Consider the following 21,148-nt stretch of genomic DNA (forward strand, 5'->3'; position numbering starts at 1 on the left):
AACTTTCTCGAATATTCTTATATAATACTACGGGGGATGGCAACCCGGGATATAGACATAATTTTTAATCAATTTTTAATTACTTAAACTTTTTAAATATAATATATTCTCGTAGAAAAACAAATTGCGCACCAAGAGAAGAGCAAAGTGTAACCCCACCCCCCTCAAACTTTTCCCCAACTGATCGAACTCAAAGCGCCGAGATAATTGAAGTGTCAAGTCAACAACTCTGATTAGTGCTCATTATTTTGTTTGATCACCCTCGCCATGTTGGTGAACAGTCGTACAGCCTCTAGTAAATTCATTAATTTGTTTAATCTAATTTACAATTGATTTCTTTGTTTGGTTTTTTCTAGTTTTCGGGTGTTTGAATGGAGATTTGGGAAATTTAATCTAAACTTTGAAATCCACACATAAACCGGATATCGTTGACGTCTGATCAATGACCTTGAGCAAGGTAACCAGGTCATGGGGTGGCCAGTGACGTCACTAGAGGACTTAGGACTAAGAACAGAAAGAGATGGAAGGGGAGGTAGATCTAGAACATTCGTTTGAAAACTAAACTGTGGACTGACAGTGTTATGATCCAAATTACTCGTTAATAATATAGGCTGATGTTGTCACTTGTGATGTAGTGTAGGTTTACGTAGAGTAGGTTCATGTAGAGTAGGTTTATGTACAGTTGGCTTATGTAGCGTAGGTTTATATATAGTAGGTTTATGTAGAGTAGGGTTATGTAGAGTAGGTTTATGTAGAGTAGATTTATTTAGAGTAGGTTCATGTTGAGTAGGTTTAGAGTAAGTTCATGTTGAGTAGGTTCATGTAGAGTAGTTTTACGTACAGTGGCTTATATAAAATAGGTGGGGTTTTTTGTACAGGGAGTGCATTGTATATGTTCCTATACATAAACTTAAATTTACTTTTTTTTGTAAATAATACATGACTTTAAAATAAATAAATTAATTCACAAAGCAACTTTATTTATTTTTATTTTCCACCAATGTATATATTATTCAATTCACGGTACATGTATTTATAGACCTAAAGAAAAAATAAACAAGAGTGATCTCCTTTAAACTATCTCATATATTCTGATGTAACAGTAAGAGGGGGTGAGGTGGAATCAGAAGAAGGCAATATTTTTGAAATAGTTTTTTTTATTCTCTCATATCCGGAGTATAATGAAAGAAATTATGATCGTACATAAAAAAGAAATGAGATATTGTCGTTTTACAGTTATACCCCCTAGTTTACTGTATACGGTGTATTGAGGACTTAGTGTATTTGCGAAAGAAACATACATCGAGATTTTCTTGATCGCAAAACAAAAGTGTCCGTCTGTCTGTTTGTGTGTGTATGTAGGCACGATACTTAAATTCTGAAATAGCGTAAGCTTCTACTTCCGGTCACCGAAAATCATAAAACACTTTTAAAAAGAACTTAATGAAATTTAGTCGATCTAATTGAAATGGTGTCAATTTTTCGTCGTTACAAGCAAGATTGCAAAATTAATTTACTCCGACCAAGAAAGATGTAAAGTGGTATTTATTTCCCCACGTTTACAATACTTCATCTATACTTGTATACGAGAAAATAAAAATACTCGAAACTTTTAAATAAATAGTCACACAAATGTTGTTGAGAAAATGGTGGTCCTTCTGGAACTTGCGATATTCAGATATTCTGATGTTGGGTTATCGGCCAGAGGCGAAGGGGTAGCACAGGCTACCACCACAGCTACTTGGGCAGCATACGCCACCGACACAGTCGGCGTCGGTCGAGCAGAAGGTGCCGCCACAGGTTGAGATGCCACCCCCAGTTCCAGCCTGGGAAATAAGTGAAACAAAGTGAAACTCGTGGGATAGTGAGACTCGTGTGATAGTGAGACTCGTGGGATAGTGAGACCCGTGGGATAGTAAGACTCGTGGGATAGTGAGACTCGTCAGATAGTGAGAAATGTTAGATAGTGAGACACGTCAGACTATCAGCTGACCACACCCAGACCATCAGCTGACCACACCCAGGCCATCATCTGACCACACCTAAACCATCAGCTGACCACACTCAGACTATCATCTGACCACACCCAGACTATCAGCTGACCACACCCAAACCATCAGCTGACCACACCCAAACCATCAGCTGACCACACCCAGACTATCATCTGACCACACCCAGACTATCATCTGACCACACCCAGACTATCAGCTGACCACACCCAAACCATCAGCTGACCACACCCAGACCATCATCTGACCACACCCAGACTATCATCTGACCACACCCAGACTACAGTCTGACCACACCCAGACTATCAGCTGACCACACCCAAACCATCAGCTGACCACACCCAAACCATCAGCTGACCACACCCAGACTATCATCTGACCACACCCAGACTATCATCTGACCACACCCAGACTATCAGCTGACCACACCCAAACCATCAGCTGACCACACCCAAACCATCAGCTGACCACACCCAGACTATCATCTGACCACACCCAAACCATCAGCTGACCACACCCAAACCATCAGCTGACCACACCCAGACTATCATCTGACCACACCCAGACTATCAGCTGACCACACCCAAACCATCAGCTGACCACACCCAGACTACCTGCTGACCACACCCAGACTACCAGCTGACCACACCCAGACTATCATCTGACCACACCCAGACTATCAGCTGACCACACCCAGACTATCATCTGACCACACCCAGACTATCAGCTGACCACACCCAGACTACCTGCTGACCACACCCAGACTACCAGCTGACCACACCCAGACTATCATCTGACCACACCCAGACTACCAGCTGACCACACCCAGACTATCAGCTGACCACACCCAGACCATAAGCTGACCACACCCAGACCATCAGCTGACCACACCCAGACTATCAGCTGACCACACCCAGACTATCAGCTGACCACACTCAGACTATCATCTGACCACACCCAGACTATCAGCTGACCACACACAGACGAGTACTACAATACCAACCGGACAGGAAGTGACGGAACTCTGGCATCGGTCTCCGAAAAATCCTCCGGCACAAACACAGCTGGCCAGACCGGAAGATGGGATGCAGGTGCCACCGTTTTGACAGACGACGTTGATGCAGGGGTTGACTGGAACATACGAGATCGTCAGTGTGTGGGGTTGGTGTGTGGGGTTGGTGTGTTTCAGTGTGTGGGGTGATGCGTGTTATAGAGTGAGGGGGTTGGTGTGTGTTATTGTGTGGGGTTGATGTGTGTTATTGTGTGGGGTTGATGTGTGTTAGTGTGTGGGGTTGATGCGTGTCAGTGTGTGGGGTTGATGTGTGTTAGTGTGTGGGGTTGATGTGTGTCAGTGTGTGGGGTTGATGCGTGTCAGTGTGTGGGGTTGATGTGTGTTACTGTGTGGGGATGATGTGTGTCTGTGTGACTAACGTTTCCTAAGTACAATTTAAGTTTTTCAGCGCTAGTGACCAACTTTACCCGTGGGAATTTCACAAAACACGCCCGTTGTGTCAAAAGGACAAAGGCAGTTTGGGATACCGGATATGACGACACACACTTTTGGTGCCGGGCAGACGACTCCAGTACAGGGGGTCACTGAAACAGGTCAAAGGTCAAGCCGTCAGTGGCCAGGTGAAACAAACATGCAGACGATCTAAGCCTTTCACACAACGACGTCTGCTAATGTTGTGTCGTTACCTGGTGCTATCTCACAAAAAGTGCCGGTAAAACCTGCCGGACAGACACACGTCCCAACATTTGAAACGGATGTGCACGTCCCGCCATTTTGACAGACAATAGTGCTACAGGGGTTGACTGAAACAGACAAGACAGGTACAAATAAAACAGGTAAGAAGGTCAATGGGGTCAGCGGTAGGCTAGCTACAATAGGCAATGATTCACCCTAAACATTACACTATTCTAGAAGTACCTCACTTGTTTATATAGACCCAGTGGCGTAGCGAGGTAGGGTGTCACCCGGTGCGGCACTTAATGGTGTCATCCCCCCCCCCACCCAGAGGCGTAGCGACTCTTCCCGGGGACAAAATTTCAATTTTCGATTTGCAACCCCCCTCCTCAAACTTTCGATTTCCACCCACCCCCTCAAATCTTTCTCTATATATTTTACTATTTTTTGCCTTGGTGTCACCCCCTAAATGGTGTCACCCGGTGCGGTCCGCACCCCCCCCCCGTCGCTACGCCTCTGTATAGACCCTACTTACCTGGTGCGATTTCACAAAAAGTGCCGGTAAAACCAGCCTGACAGACACACGTCCCAACGTTTGAAACGGAAGTGCACGTCCCGCCATTTTGACAGACAATAGTGCTACAGGGGTTGACTGAAACAGACCAGACAGGTACAAATAAAACAGGTAAGAAGGTCAATGGGGTCAGCGGTAGGCTAGCTACAATGGGCAATAGTCCTCTATTAACACTACACTATTCTAGAAGTAGCTCACGTGATTATATAGACCCTATTTACCTGGTGCGATTTCACAAAAAGTGCCGGTAAATCCAGCCGTACAGACACACGTTCCGGCATTTGAAACGACCGTGCAGGTCCCGCCGTTTTGGCAGACGATGTTGTTGCAGGGATTGGCTGGAACAGGTCAAACGCCCAAGCAATTACTTATTGGTGTGTTTTATATTTTAACTGTTTAGGTCTATTTACGATGAGCCTAGATTAACTACATAGGAAACTTACCCAGCCAAGTTTCACAAAACATGCCGGTATATCCCGACCTACATTCACAGTAGGCTTTGTCGTCATGGTCCTCGCAGGATCCGCCATTTTGACACGTGATCCTAGAGCAAGGGTCGCTCCCTGTTGGTTAGAAAGAGAAATTATTTACCGCGTAAGGCTTTTTGCTCCAGAAAACATAAATATTTCCAATCTGTTTTTGGATGGCTTTCAGACTACACAGCAAGATTAGGATGTTAATGAATCACAATATTCTTCTACAACATTTGACAATAAACTATTTTGGAAAATATTGTTTAGTGGCTTTGGAATTGTATGCAATTTAAAATATTTAAAGGTTTTCATTCTACAGTTAGGCATATTACTTCTTGTCATTAGTTACATTTTTTAAAACCTAGGAAACAAAATTGTGCTTGTGGTATATTTGGACTCATTTATTTGAGTATCAGGGGTGATACTTACCTAAAGAAAAATTAACAGTCTCAATTACTTAAAAACTAAAATAAATTATTTATATTAAAAACACCACTAAACGAAACAAATGGCCTATTTAAAACACAATTGTTCAAATAACTTGACCTAAATTTAAAAAAAAATGTTTAGTACTTACATTCAGAACTCTGTTAAGAAAAAGATAATTGTATATATATCTTTATATATATATATATATATATATATATATATATATATATATATATATATATATATATGTATATATGTATATATGTATATATGTATATATGTATATATGTATATATGTATATATGTATATATGTATATATGTATATATGTATATATGTATATATGTATATATGTATATATGTATATATGTATATATGTATATATGTATATATGTATATATGTATATATGTATATATGTATATATGTATATATGTATATATGTATATATGTATATATGTATATATGTATATATGTATATATGTATATATGTATATATGTATATATGTATATATGTATATATGTATATATGTATATATGTATATATGTATATATGTATATATGTATATATGTATATATGTATATATGTATATATGTATATATGTATATATGTATATATGTATATATGTATATATGTATATATGTATATATGTATATATGTATATATGTATATATGTATATATGTATATATGTATATATGTATATATGTATATATGTATATATGTATATATGTATATATGTATATATGTATATATGTATATATGTATATATGTATATATGTATATATGTATATAGGTATATATGTATATAGGTATATATGTATATATGTATATATGTATATATGAATATATGTATATATGTATATATATATATATATATATGTTAAAATAGTCCACAAAAAGTTCTCTATTCTGTATATTATACTACCTTTCCACATAATGTAGCTAATACAAGTCCCAACTAACAGCGTAGATCTAAGTATATACTACATAGACTACATACAACAACACACAATTGTAACATTACCGATTTACTTGCGATGGTAGCCTCTACCAAAACCTGTGGAAAAAAACTTTAACACTGAGATAGAAGATGTAGACAAAGAGAGATTAAAGTAAATTTAACCAACGTATTATATAACATTCAGACGACGATTTTCTACCGATAATCGGTCCACAATTCTCCACCGTTCCTACCGTTTATTCATTTTATTCATTTATTCATTTATTCAATTCCGGTAACAATAGTAGACACGGAGGCCTTTTTTCACATTGGTCGTTTTTTAATTAAACAAATAAAACAACAATTTAATAACAGCATTTAAAAAAGCAATAGCAAAGTAACGACATTGCAGTAACATAGTACTTAAAGAGTGGAATAAAGAAATAATATTACATAGTTATAATACAAAATGAGATAAAATACTATCTGTTCTTCCATGCCATCAACATCAACATGTCCCCACTAACTCGTATTCACATGTCTTTTATACACGCATCTGACCTTGGGAAAGAAAGTCACAACTCGCGGTATAAACTCACAAACTCTCCCGGTCATAGATTTTAAACTGCTGAATAAACACAACACAACTCCCCCCCCCCCCGAACTAGAACATTGGTGGTGGAATATAAGCAATAACAAAACCGACTCAGAAAAAAATAATAACACGCCGATTCTAACAGAAAACTCACATTCACATTCTCTTTTCAAAAATAAATGGATACAAAAAAAAACCCTTGAAGAATTACCAAAGTAACAAAGACATGAAGACTTACCAAAGTAACAAAGACATGAAGACTTACCAAAGTAACAAAGACAGTCCACTTCATCATGACGTCTAGTAGCAGTAACAGGAGTATATCGAGATGTGGTCGTGTGTACAAGCTGGCGTACAGAAATCTGTGTACACGAAATGATGGCAAACAAGAAAAAACCTGGCAACATTTATACACTAATGTTGACTAAGCTGCAGGGCCATAAATGAATTCAATGTTGTTTGATGTTGAAGACGGTAGAGCCGGTAATCGCTGTTTTATTCTTCTCTTTGTTGCATTAATGTTTTATTTTTCTCTCTGTTGTATTAATAGTTTTATTTTTCTAGATGATCAATGATGTTTGACATGACTTTTCTTGTTTTGAAAATACGATAAATGTATCAAAGAATTAAATAAAAACGATTCAGATCTCGCACAAAACGGCTGAGCAGCTCACGTGGTCGTGATAGTCGGCCTTGACAAAAACCTGAACAAACAGGTAACAGGGATGTAACACCTGTTGGTAATGTTGTGTTTGGTAGGATTTGTTTTTTTTCCATCTGATTTCAGGGTAGATCACTCACTCAGCATGATTTGTAACATACAAACACACACAGACACACACAAATACACACACCCAAACACACACTTAAACAAATAACACACACATACAAACACACACACAATCACACACTTACACACCCAAACACACAGACAGACACACACATAAACACACATACACACTCAATACAATTGTTCTACAATTGTTCGTTTTAAAACTTTATTTAAAAAGACAATGAATAAAAGCAATTTAAAAGAATAACTAACGATGTTAGCTGATGCTCTAGAAAGATCCAAACAGTCCTCTAGTTTAGCTTACCTCCAGCTTCGCAACCCGTACGGAATTCACACAGAAAAGTTCTAGAAGAACACCTGGTTCAACTTTTCATCTAGATCTGCTTAGTGGGTTCATACTTTTGTTTATGGATACAATACAAAGTTAGCAAACTAAATAAGTGCCGGAATATTTATTTTAATAGCAAACTAACCCAACAAATTGTAACAAAAAATGTTAACACTGCCGGATCTTTCTTTAGCTTTTTAACAGTTGTTGTCTTGATAGCTTTTTCCTCCCCAAAGATTTGAGACATTTGCGGAACTTGGAATTGTATTTGTAATACACGAAAATATAAATAGAGGCATTGAGAAACTCGATGATGCTGCGTATTGTGTAGGTGAGAATAAAGATGTTGTGGTACTTATTGCCCAGCCCAAACCCAGGCACGTAGATGCTGACGTAGAACAAAATGGTCTCAGGTAGGTTGCTCAGTAGGAACAGCACCATCACCAGCACCACGCACTTGATGACTTGCTGGTCTCTGTGGGTGAGACCAGAACGTAGAACATTGTTCTGGCCACCTTTTGCTGTACCTAGAACATTGTTCAGGTCACCTTTGGCTGTACCTAGAACATTGTTCTGTTGAATATTTGTTGTACCTGGTTCATTGTTCTGTTCACCTGTGGCTGTACCTAGAACATTGTTCTGTTCACCTTTGGCCACACTTAGAACATTGTTCTCGTCACCTTTTGTTGTACCTGGTTCATAGTTCAGGTCACCTTTGGCCCCATCTAGACCGTTGTTCTGGCTGTTCTTTGATGGTTTGGTCGTGGGTTCTAGGCCCGAGGACGCTTGACGAAACCTGGAAGAACGTTGTAGACAGACGCACAGGACGACGGCACAGATGAAGATGACGATTTGAGAGGAGTTAAAGATGACCTTCATCATCCAATAGTAGACGAGTTCTATGAGCGCCCTATCTTCAACAAAGTACAAGGAAATAAAGGTCGTAGAGTTTGGATTTCTCTCGCTAACGTGTAACCCAAACGTGGTTAGAATCGGTACGTAGACTGAGATTATAAACAGATATATCGATACCAAAATAATGAGTGTTCGCTTTGTTGTGAAAATTCCTTTAAACTGGAGGGGTAGAGCAACACATAGGCAGCGTTGTATCGATATAAACATGGTAGTTACTACTGATATATTGTAGGGTATCGAGCCATACCATATCATGACAAAAGAAAATTCAACAGGTGAAAGTATGCATGGTATAGATACTTGGTAGAGTTGGACAAAGAAGTCGAATATTGCGTTAAAAGAGGAAGCGAAGTGGCAACACAGGAAACACAAATCTGAGAACGTGATGGCCCAGAACGTGATGGTCACGGTGTCACGCAGACCCAGCTTGTAATACACGTAGAAGGTGGTCACGTTCGTGCACATCCCAAAGAGTAGTATCGTTGGCCGGACAACATAGTACAAGATGTCGGAGTAAATGGTTGACAGTGTGACGTCAGACATGACAGGAGCTAAGGCACCGTCCTGGGTGGTCGTGGTGTTGGATGGGATTGTAGCATTCATGTCTGTTGTTTGTAGCTGTCTGTAGCTGTCTGTATTCTGGTTCTTCTTGCTGCATTCATTTGGAACAAATGCACTCATTAGTTTATATATATATATATATCTTATATATATATATATATATATATATATATATATATATATATATATATATATATATATATATATATATATATATATATATATATATATATATATATATATATTTATATATACATATGTATATATATATGTGTGTGTGTGTGTTTTTGTGTGTTAGTCTGTTCTCGGGTGAATGTATTATGCGTACTTGCTCTTTGTACCTTATGTCCTTCCTCCACCTCTTTTGCCATAAATGATTTATACTTACTACCGCACAGTATAACACCCTCCCCCCACCCCACCTCCCCCCCCCCCACACACACATCATCTCTCCCCCAATTAATTAATTAATTAATAGACTCGTCAAAGGTTGGAATCTTCCAGAAAGTCTGTCTCTATGTTGTTGTTTCTAAAATGATTTCAACGATTGCTGAGTTTACTTCGTGTAATTTTCTCCTGGAACCTCGCGTCAATTAACTGTGAACAAAGACTCTAGCTTGTCCCCAACTGATCGAAATCAAAGCGCCGAGATAATTGAAGTGTTAAGTCAACAACTCTGATTAGTGCTCATTATTTTGTTTGATCACCCTCGCCATGTTGGTGAACAGTCGTACAACCTCTGGTAAATTCATTAATTTGTTTAATCTAATTTACAATTGATTTCTTTGTTTGGTGTTTTCTAGTTTTAGGGTGTTTGAACGGAGATTTGGGAATTTTAATCTAAACTTTGAAATCCACATATAAACCGGATATTGTGTGATGACGTCTGATCAATGACCTTGAGCAAGGTAACCAGGACATGAGCCAGTGACGTCACGAGAGAACTAAGAGCAGAAAGAGATGAAAGGGGAGGTAGATCTAGAACATTCGTTTACAAAGTACCCTGTATACTGAAAGTGTTGTGATCCAATTACTCGTTAACAACATATGTTGTTGTGACCACTTGTGTTTACCCTGTCAGCGAGAGACGCACCAGCCCATGACGTACAAAGATTAGTCACCCTTGTGTACAGTCTTCTTTACATACATGGGCAGTGAGGGCTAACTCAAGTTAGGTACCCACCACAGCTGGGTGGACTAGAGTCAGGTACCCATCAGAGCTGGGTGGACTAGAGTCAGGTACCCATCAGAGCTGGGTGGACTCAGGTACCCATCAGAGCTGGGTGGACTAGAGTCAGGTACCCATCAGAGCTGGGTGGACTAGAGTCAGGTACCCATCATAGCTGGGTGGACTAGAGTCAGGTATCCATCACAGCTGGGTGGACTAGAGTCAGGTACCCATCATAGCTGGGTGGACTAGAGTCAGGTACCCATCAGAGCTGGGTGGACTAGAGTCAGGTACCCACTAAAGCTGGGTGGACTAGAGTCAGGTACCCATCAGAGCTGGGTGGACTAGAGTCAGGTACCCATCAGAGCTGGGTGGACTAGAGTCAGGTACCCATCAGAGCTGGGTGGACTAGAGTCAGGTACCCATCAGAGCTGGGTGGACTCAGGTACCCATCAGAGCTGGGTGGACTAGAGTCAGGTACCCATCAGAGCTGGGTGGACTAGAGTCAGGTACCCATCATAGCTGGGTGGACTAGAGTCAGGTATCCATCACAGCTGGGTGGACTAGAGTCAGGTACCCATCATAGCTGGGTGGACTAGAGTCAGGTACCCATCAGAGCTGGGTGGACTAGAGTCAGGTACCCACTAAAGCTGGGTGGACTAGAGTCAGGTACCCATCAGAGCTGGGTGGACTAGAGTCAGGTACCCATCAGAGCTGGGTGGACTAGAGTCAGGTATCCATCACAGCTGGGTGGACTAGAGTCAGGTACCCATCATAGCTGGGTGGACTAGAGTCAGGTACCCATCAGAGCTGGGTGGACTCAGGTACCCATCAGAGCTGGGTGGACTAGAGTCAGGTACCCATCAGAGCTGGGTGGACTAGAGTCAGGTACCCACTAAAGCTGGGTGGACTAGAGTCAGGTACCCATCAGAGCTGGGTGGACTAGAGTCAGGTACCCATCAGAGCTGGGTGGACTAGAGTCAGGTATCCATCACAGCTGGGTGGACTAGAGTCAGGTACCCATCATAGCTGGGTGGACTAGAGTCAGGTACCCATCAGAGCTGGGTGGACTCAGGTACCCATCAGAGCTGGGTGGACTAGAGTCAGGTACCCATCAGAGCTGGGTGGACTAGAGTCAGGTACCCATCAGAGCTGGGTGGACTAGAGTCAGGTACCCATCAGAGCTGGGTGGACTCAGGTACCCATCAGAGCTGGGTGGACTAGAGTCAGGTACCCATCAGAGCTGGGTGAACTAGAGTCAGGTACCCATCATAGCTGGGTGGACTAGAGTCAGGTATCCATCACAGCTGGGTGGACTAGAGTCAGGTACCCATCATAGCTGGGTGGACTAGAGTCAGGTACCCATCAGAGCTGGGTGGACTAGAGTCAGGTACCCACTAAAGCTGGGTGGACTAGAGTCAGGTACCCATCATAGCTGGGTGGACTAGAGTCAGGTACCCATCAGAGCTGGGTGGACTAGAGTCAGGTACCCACTAAAGCTGGGTGGACTAGAGTCAGGTACCCATCAGAGCTGGGTGGACTAGAGTCAGGTACCCATCAGAGCTGGGTGGACTAGAGTCAGGTACCCATTACAGCTTGGTGGACTAGAGTCAGGTACCCATCAGAGCTGGGTGGACTAGAGTCAGGTACCCACTAAAGCTGGGTGGACTAGAGTCAGGTACCCATCAGAGCTGGGTGGACTCATGTATCATACACAGCTGGGTGGACTAGAGTCAGATACACAGCTTAGCAAAAGTGCGCTATACCACACGACCACTATCTAAACTACTTAGCTCAAACAAACATAATTCAAGCAATTATCGACTCCTATTTGCTCTGTGCTGGTTGCACTAGCTATTTGAGTATATCATGAAATTAGAAAGGTAAACTCAACGTGTGTCTACAGTTTCCAATCCTTCGTAAAATGTTATTTTAGTGATGATTGACAATAGGTTGAAATATTTAAAGCACACTTATGACCGTTAAAATATTTGTATTATTTGCACTCAAGCGATGTAACGCTGAAAAACCGCGCTGAAAGAATGAATTAGTCAAAGTGGGAATCAATGATGACATTTCCAAAAAATTTCGGTTGCAAAAAGTGTGCTTTAAATGTGGTTAATGTGTTTACAAAAAAAAAGGGTTGGTGTCGTCTACATCACTTGACTCCCCTTACCAATACTTAATTTGGCTAATAGTAGTTTTCAGTAACAATGTTAGTGCCTCAACCTACAATGTCTACTTTGAGTCTTGGAATTTCTGGCTTGTGTACTGAGAGTAAGGGGCATGTGGGTGAGTGTATGAAGTAAGTTTCATTTCTTTTGAGGTTACCCACGTTTCTTTTAAGCATCTCTTGGGGGTGGGGTGGGGTCCACCGCTTTTTCAAATTTGTTATCTATATAGAAAAAATATACTGGCGATTCCTTCTGTTTAGCATCTGGCTATTTTGGAATTATCTAATAAATTAGCGTTGATGAAATATTATGACAAAGTCAATTGCTTCTTCGTTAAGAAATAGGCGAAATCTATTTCAATATGTTGTTTTATGAGAAAGTGATATTGAATTATCATATTTTGAGAAATAAACTGAGATATCGAAATTAAGTTATCATTTCTGGTTACCTTCAATTGCAGAAAAGTTGAACTTACGAATAGAAATCAATATTTGTATGTGAAATCTCGTCCAAGTAACTAAAACTTTACTTAAATTATATTGTTTACACACAGATATTAAATTTATACAAACAAAACTGCAAAAATGTTTTACGTGTTTTACTTTTAGACTTTATTAAATTAAGCAATTTGATGAGTTTGTGGTTTCTTTTATTTTCATCACATACCATCAACACTCTACACCATCACCAATTGTCATCCCTCCACAACATTACCAACCGTCATCCCTCCACACCATCACCAACCGTCATCCCTCCACACCATCACAAACCGTCACCCTTCTACACCATCACCAACCGTCACCCCTCCACAACATCACCAACCGACTCCCCTCCACAACATCACCAACCGTCATCTCTCTACAACATCACCAACCGTCATCACCCCCACACCATCACCAATAATCATCCCCACACCATCACTAATCATCACCCCCACAACATCATCAACTGTCATCACCCCACACCATCACCAACCGTCATCCCTCCACACCATCACCAACCGTCATCCCTACACAATCACCAATCATCATCCCCACACCATTACCAACCGCCATCCCTCCACACCATCACCAATCATCACCCCCACAACATCATCAACTGTCATCACCCCACAACATCACCAACCGACACCCCTCCACACCTTCACCAACCGACACCCCTCCACAATATCACCAACCGTCACCCCTCCACACCATCACCAACCGTCATCACCCCCACACCATCACCAATCATCATCCCCACACCATCACTAATCATCACCCCCACACCATTACCAACCGACACCCCTCCACACCATCACCAATCATCACCTCCACACCATCACCAACCGCCATCCCTCCACACCATCGCCAACCGTCACCCCTCCACAACATCACCAACCGCCATCCCTCCACACAATCACCAACCGTCATCCCTCCACACCATCACCAATCATCACCTCCACACCATCACCAACCGACATCCCTACACACCATCACCAACCGACATCCCTCCACACCATCACTAACCGTCATCCCTCCACAACATCACCAACCGACACTCCTCCACACCATCACCAACCGACATCCCTCCACACCATCACCAACCGACATCCCTCCACACCATCACCAACCGACATCCCTCCACACCATCACCAACCGCCATCCCTCCACACCATCACCAACCGCCATCCTTCCACACCATCACCAACCGACATCCCTCCACACCATCACCAACCGCCATCCCTCCACACCATCACTAACCGACACCCCTCCACACCATCACCAACCGACATCCATCCACACCATCACCAACCGTCACCCCTCCACAACATCAGAGCACGCACATAGCTGAGCCAGAGATGGCCACACAAGTGGCACCATTGAGACAAACCACACTGTCACAAGGGTTCACTGGAACAAGAGGTTAACCAAGTCAAACTTAGGCTACATTGGATTAGGTTTAACTGTTAAACCAGGTAACATAAGTGGCTACATTTGTTTAGGTTTAACAGTTGAATCATGAAGTGGCTACATTTGGTTAGGTTTAACAGTTAAACCAGGTTATATAAATGGATACAATAGGTTAGGTTTACACGTTAATATAAGTATGTGCATTCAAAGGCGGTTACCAGTTAATATAAGTGTCTAGATTTAATTAACGTTAGACCATTTACCAGTCAATATACATTTCAAATTTCAAAAGGAAATAACACCTCTGCGATGAAAAACTTACCGATTGGAATTTCACAAAACTGACCGCTCCTGTCAAAAGGGCACAGGCAGCTTGGTATAGTTGATATCAGTACACAACTTTTTTCTGGGGGGCACGTGATGCCAGTACAGGGATTAACTGTAGGAGATTATAGAAGGGGATTATAGAAGGGGAAGACATGTACAGACGTTAAGGGGTAGTGGGGATATACATGTAGGCCTGCTTAAGGCGGACTAATGAAGGATTAGGTGTTCTTGGGTAGAGTCAACTCTACTGGGGTAGAGTCAACAGTAGAGTCTACTGGGGTGTAAAGTAGTCTACTGGGGTTCAATCAACACTACTGGGGTAGAACCTACTCTACTGGGGTAGAACCTACTCTACTGGGGTAGAACCTACTCTACTTGGATAGCGTCAATACTACTGAGGTAGAAGTAAGTATCCTGATTTAGAACCTACTCTACTGGGTAGAACCTACTCTACTGGGGTAGAGTCAACTCTACTACTGGAGACTTACCTACAACATTCTCACACAAAGGGCCAAAGAATCCAGCTGGACAGACACAACTTCCGGTGGTTGAAATGATCGTGCAAGTCCCGCCATTTTGACAGACAAGGCTGTTACAGGGATCCACTAGAACAGGTAAATCACATTAGCAGGTAGAAGATAACAGGTAAACCTCATTAGCAGGTAGAAGGTAAACCACATTAGCATGTAGAAGGTAAACCACATTAGCAGGTAGAAGGTAAACCACATTAGCATGTAGAAGGTAAACCACATTAGCAGGTAGAAGATAGCAGGTAAATCACATTGGCAGGTAGAAGATAGCAGATAAACCACATTAGCAGGCAGAAGATAAATACTTAGCTATATAAACGTTTAACATAGATACATCTCACAGCTCACTGAGCGCAATAAATCTAATAACAGACGAAAGTTTTACCAATTAAACTTTCACAAAAAGTGCCAGTAAAACCAGCCCGACAGACGCACGTTGCCACGTTTGATATGGCCCTGCATGTGCCGCCATTTGGGCAGAAGACACCGCTACACGGGTCCACTGGAAGAAAGAATAGGATCGTTTGTTGTGTCTACAAGTTTTCTTAGGTAAATCCAATAGCTCTACATCATTTTACTGTGAATATTTTTTGCCATAGGAAATTTTTTTAAATGTGTTGTCGTGACATATTACCCTCAGATATTTGATCTGGTCACAAATCATAAAAAAAGACAAGCTGCTTAAGATTTAAATTACCATGTGATATTATTTTGTTTTAAAAGAAAGATGTAAAAACCACCTGATATTATTTTGTTTTAAAAGAAAGATGTAAAAACCACCTGATATTATTTTGTTTTAAAAGATTGATGTAAAAACGTACCAGGTGGTATTTCGCAATTGGCGCCGGTAAATCCACCAGGGCAGACGCAGGTTGCGACATCCAAAACTGCCGTGCAGGTCCGGTTGTTTTGGCAGAAGACAGTGTTGCAGGGATTGTCAAAAACTGACCGGGGGGAGGGGGATTCGAAACAAACAGAAAGTTAACTTGAATAGGTTTTGACAGGTGGGTGATGACGATAAAACAAGGTTGTATGATTGAAACAAAAAAATGATTGTATGATTGAAACAAAAAATGATTGTAAAAAAAGGTTTTATGATTGAAAAAAATGATTGTATGATTGATACAAAAAATGATTGTAAAAAAAGGTTTTATGATTGAAAAAAATGAGTGTATGATTGAAACAAAAAAAAATGATTGTATGATTGTGACTTTACCTACTGCGACTTCACAAACCGCACCGGTCAACGTTGGGGGACAGACACATTTAGCGGCACCGGAAACCACCGTGCAGGTCCCGCCATTCAGGCAGACGATGCTATCACATGGGTTACCTGATACAGGTGAGACAGAAGTGGCTAGCCGTAGGTCAAATTTTTAGTAGAGGCTAGCCGTAGGTCAAATTTTTAGGTGAGGCTAGCCGTAGGTCAAATTTTTAGGTGAGGCTAGTCGTAGGTCAAATTTTTAGGAGAGGCTAGCCGTAGGTCAAATTTTAAGGGAGGCTAGCCGTAGGTCATATTTTCAGGGGAGGCTAGCCGTAGGTCAAATTTTTAGGGGAGGTTAGCCGTAGGTCAATTTTTAGTGGAGGCTAGCCGTAGGTCATATTTTCAGTAGAGGCTAGCCGTAGGTCATATTTTCAGTAGAGGCTAGCCGTAGGTCAAATTTTCAGTAGAGGCTAGCCGTGGGTCAAATTTTCAGGGGAGGCTAGCCGTAGGTTAAATTTTTATGGGAGGTTAGCCGTAGGTCAATTTTTAGTGGAGGTTAGCCGTAGGTCAAATTTTGAGTAGAGGCTAGCCGTTGGTCATATTTTCAGTAGAGGCTAGCCGTAGGTCAAATTTTCAGTAGAGGCTAGCCGTAGGTCATATTTTCAGTAGAGGCTAGCCGTAGGTCATATTTTCAGTAGAGGCTAGCCCTAGGTCAAATTTTCAGTAGAGGCTAGCCGTGGGTCAAATTTTCAGGGGAGGCTAGCCGTAGGTCAAATTTTTATGGGAGGCTAGCCGTAGGTCAAATTTTTAGTCAACAAGAACTTTCTTTCAAAACAAAATTTAACACTTCTAGTAGACAATTTAAACATTGTAGAATCTATTGGATATTTTTAAAATCATAAATATTCGCGAAATCTTACATGTAGTATTAGTGTCAGAAATTTGGGTTATGGCTAAGGTAGGTCTGGGTTAGAGCTTTTGTTAAGCAGAGGGTTAATGTTCGTTTTGACTTTAGCAATATATATTGGCTTTCAGTTAACCGGACGTCCTTCCTTTAAGAAAATATTCAAGCAGCAATATCAGACACAATTATAAGACAAAGTAAACACCACGATTTAAATTGAAGCGATACAATTCAAGCAGACACAATTATAAGACAAAGTAAACACCACGATTTAAATTGAAGCGATACAATTCAAGGATGGTTCGTAACGTGAAACTTACCGAGCAAAGTTTCACAAAACATGCCGGTATAGCCCGACCTACATTTGCAGTAGACTTTGTCGTCATGGTCCTCGCAGGATCCGCCATTTTGACACGTGATCCTGGAGCAAGGGTCGCTCCACGCTGTAGAGAAACCCAGACAGAATGCCGCGTTACTCTTTTTGCGCATAAAGATATTTTCATTACAGTGGTGATTTAATTAAAACAACACTGCTAAGCGATGTAGTCAACACTTAAACAACAGGAATGGGGGGGGGGGGGGGGGGGGGGGGGAAGAAAACAAAAATGGAAAACATATGTAAATTATTTTTAAAAGTAAATTCTTCTATATTTTCGATTAAAAAAACATTTAAAAATTGAAACATTTTCTTTTGTTTATATTTTTAGGAATAAGCAAATCAATCTAGAAGATTATTTTCTCAACTCATACAATTGTGTGTTTTTGTGTGAAACAGGCTATTTGGGAAAATAGAAAGTGTAAACTTACATTTTGAGCTCTGTTGATAAAATAAAGAGTTAGTTATATTTCAGTTATAAATATGTATAAAATATATAAATAAATAAATAAATAAATAAATAAATAAATAAATAAATATATATATATATATATATATATATATATATATATATATATATATATATATATATATATATATATATATATATATATATTGTATGTATATATGTTTTTATCAACTGAAAAAGCGCGTACAAAGTGACTAAAATTATCTTTGTAATTAATCTAAAGCACACACCACACAGAATAGAACATTACCGATTTACTTGCTGTCGTAGACTCAAGAAGAACCTGTTTTCACAGAACAAATATTCGATAACAGAGATTGTAAACGCTTTAAGTAAATAGTCATTTAATTTGACACAGGGATAATGTAACAACGTTTAAAAGATAACAAGGCGACAACGATTCAATAATTATCATTGTAACAGAGACAGATCAGCGGCACTTACCAATATAACAAAGATAGAGAACTTCATCATAACAACTCAAGCAACTAGGTCTGTTTCTTTTGTACACAAGATGATGTAGCGAGATGTGTACACAAGATGATGTAGCGTGAGGTTACACACGATGATGTAGTGTATTGTGTACACAAGATGATGTCGCGAGATGTGTGTACACGATGATGTAGCGAGATGTGTGTACACAAGATGCTGTAGCGAGATGTCCCTCAAACACAACAACACTGCCTATGAACACTGATACCTCAGTACGTAACATTAATCTCTTTTAACGACATTTGTCTCCAAATGTTACCGTTTTTATGACGTTGAAACTTTTTGTGTTCGGGCGCTTCAAAGATTGCGTCTCTTTCATTAAAATGAAATCAAACTTTTTAAATAACTCAAACCTTTTCCTTGTTGTACGTTTTAGTAAGCTCTTGTTTTTCTAAATCTTGATACAATTGATGTGAAAATGAATACAATCTATGCTCTGGTGTGGATTTATTCAATCAATGTGTCTTCTATATAAGCCCCTAATGTGTCTTTTATATAAGCCCTTGATGTTTCTTCTATATAAGCCCCTGATGTGTCTTCTATATAAGTCCCTGATGTGTCTTCTATATAAGCCGCTGATGTGTCTTCTATATAAACCCTTGTGTGTCTTCTATATAAGCCCCTAATGTGTCTTCTATATAAGCCCCTTGTGTGTCTTCTATATAAGCCCCTGATGTGTCTTCTATATAAGCCCCTGATGTGTCTTCTATATAAGCCCCTGTGTGTCTTCTATATAAGCCCCTGATGTGTCTTCTATATAAGCCCCTTGTATAGACACCAGCCAAAGTATCCTGTAAACACAAATCCCTTGTTCATTGTTTTATGTTCACCCCCCCCCACCCCCCTCCCCCCAACACACCCCCGTCTTAATCTCTGTATGTTGTAATGCATTACAGCTCAGATTTTAGAACAACGGCTTATCGTCTTCAAATAAAATAAATAAACTTCAAACGTATCCATGAGCCCCCCCCCCCACCCGAACCCCCACCCACATCCCCCCTCCCATCTCCTCCTACGTGAGAAGTTGAGAAACTCCCTACATTGCTGATAAACATGATGCTTACATCCACATAACTCTTTATGATTATCTTATGGTTTTGTTTTGTTTCGTTTGTTTTGTTTAAACGACAATATAGTATCAGAAGTCGTCTATGTTTTCTCTCAATATAAACATTCGTGGCTGATGCTTCACCTTTCTTATTCAAGTGTGTACATTGTGTGCAATAATAAAAAGGCGGGTACCACATTTCATTAAGGTTTAACAAATTTATACCCATTCTAGAGAAATATTATTTGTAATAACCTCTTCGATGAGGGTTTTTTTCTGATCTATTTGACACATGTATATTTTACAAGGTAGATATGACAACTATGTCAAAGCACCACTGCTAAAGTATCAATAATAGTATCATCTATTTCTTCTTCATCTTCGTGCTTAACTGTAATATAGGACAGGATTCTCTCCAACGCACGTATTAGGTGTAAGAATGTCCTGCTCGATTTCAGCCCACTTTTCTTCCTGGATTTGCACAAATTCCAAGGTTGGAGTTGTTTTATTTTGGAGTTTTCTCTCCTTGACGAGTTGCTGTTCTTCATCTACCTGGGGGTTCGAACACGGGACTTTTCGGTTTAGCAACCATGAGCTTTACCGACCCAACCACGCCGACCCAGGATTAGCAGCTATTGAAACACACCACCGAAGGTTGACCACTTATTAAAACCATCCACTCACACAAACAGGCCGCTTGAGAACAAATCGATATGACATATTTTGCAACAACGATCAATACATGAATCAAATCGCTAGGCCCAGCTGTAAGACAAATTGTGGAATACTTAAACGACAAGGTCAAGTTGAAGGTCGCCAGCAGGTTCAAATATTTCACAAGATTTCACTTAAAGGGCTGCGGAGTGGTTTAAATCATTTATCGACGTTTTGACCTTGACTGACGGTTTGTTTTTTCCACTCATTCAAGTGAAATCTAAATAGTTGTAAGCTAGCATTCAACAGCCATAGGATGATTCAGCTACAAAAAGCAAGTATTGACAGCATTACGTCATTTATATCCCGTAACAACACATGACAGACAGACGTTCTACTAGTTTAAAGCTGATAATTTGTGTACATTATTTTTCTCTTTTTTTTACTTTATCACTCGCCAATCCCAGTCTTCAACAAATAATTACACTTTTCTTTACCAAAATGTCTTGGTTTAAAATACAACTAGTTTACTTTGACTTTCCTAATCCGTGTGGTATGAAATGTTTTTTACTTAACCCAGCCCACCTAGCTGATGCTGAGACGTTTT

General features: G+C 40.4%; 2 protein-coding genes and 1 long non-coding RNA gene across 3 annotated transcripts; all 3 read right to left on the minus strand.

Moving 5' to 3' along the window:
* Positions 1 to 975: 975 nt before the first annotated feature.
* On the minus strand, positions 976 to 4,827 carry LOC131930168 (fibropellin-1-like). Its single transcript, XM_059286583.1, has 7 exons — positions 4,714 to 4,827; positions 4,492 to 4,608; positions 4,232 to 4,348; positions 3,708 to 3,824; positions 3,489 to 3,605; positions 3,013 to 3,140; positions 976 to 1,826 (listed from the first exon to the last, which is right to left on the minus strand). Exons 1-7 carry the CDS (start codon positions 4,733 to 4,735, stop codon positions 1,695 to 1,697), a joined length of 750 nt encoding a protein of 249 aa, XP_059142566.1. The 5' UTR covers positions 4,736 to 4,827; the 3' UTR covers positions 976 to 1,694.
* Positions 4,828 to 5,236: 409 nt separating this feature from the next.
* Positions 5,237 to 7,084, minus strand: LOC131930164 (uncharacterized). The gene is made up of 3 exons (XR_009384090.1): positions 6,972 to 7,084; positions 6,196 to 6,228; positions 5,237 to 5,330 (listed from the first exon to the last, which is right to left on the minus strand). It is a non-coding gene; the product is annotated as an uncharacterized LOC131930164 (long non-coding RNA).
* Positions 7,085 to 13,293: 6,209 nt separating this feature from the next.
* LOC131930169 (sushi, nidogen and EGF-like domain-containing protein 1) lies at positions 13,294 to 17,947 on the minus strand. Its single transcript, XM_059286584.1, has 7 exons — positions 17,823 to 17,947; positions 16,611 to 16,727; positions 16,216 to 16,338; positions 15,780 to 15,896; positions 15,353 to 15,469; positions 14,860 to 14,976; positions 13,294 to 14,537 (listed from the first exon to the last, which is right to left on the minus strand). The coding sequence occupies exons 1-7, from the start codon at positions 17,842 to 17,844 to the stop codon at positions 14,458 to 14,460; spliced, it is 693 nt and encodes a 230-aa protein (XP_059142567.1). The 5' UTR covers positions 17,845 to 17,947; the 3' UTR covers positions 13,294 to 14,457.
* Between the last annotated feature and the right edge of the window lie 3,201 nt (positions 17,948 to 21,148).

This window comes from Physella acuta, unplaced genomic scaffold (assembly GCF_028476545.2).
Source record: "Physella acuta isolate Inbredline_101_S28 unplaced genomic scaffold, ASM2847654v3 ptg001729l, whole genome shotgun sequence".
NCBI lineage: Eukaryota > Metazoa > Mollusca > Gastropoda > Physidae > Physella > Physella acuta.

What these genes read in the sequence shown, in the direction of transcription:
- LOC131930169 (XM_059286584.1), bottom strand. Translation starts at nt 17,844, where the DNA reads ATGTTTTGTGAAACTTTGCTCG. An exon ending in CAATTGCGAAATACCACCTG is followed by an intron (nt 15,897 to 16,215) that starts GTACGTTTTTAC and finishes TCTTTCTTCCAG; the next exon opens with TGGACCCGTGTAGCGGTGTC. An exon ending in TTTTTGTGAAAGTTTAATTG is followed by an intron (nt 15,470 to 15,779) that starts GTAAAACTTTCG and finishes TACCTGTTCTAG; the next exon opens with TGGATCCCTGTAACAGCCTT.
- LOC131930168 (XM_059286583.1), bottom strand. Translation starts at nt 4,735, where the DNA reads ATGTTTTGTGAAACTTGGCTGG. An exon ending in GTTTTGTGAAACTTGGCTGG is followed by an intron (nt 4,609 to 4,713) that starts GTAAGTTTCCTA and finishes GACCTGTTCCAG; the next exon opens with CCAATCCCTGCAACAACATC. An exon ending in TTTTTGTGAGATAGCACCAG is followed by an intron (nt 3,606 to 3,707) that starts GTAACGACACAA and finishes GACCTGTTTCAG; the next exon opens with TGACCCCCTGTACTGGAGTC.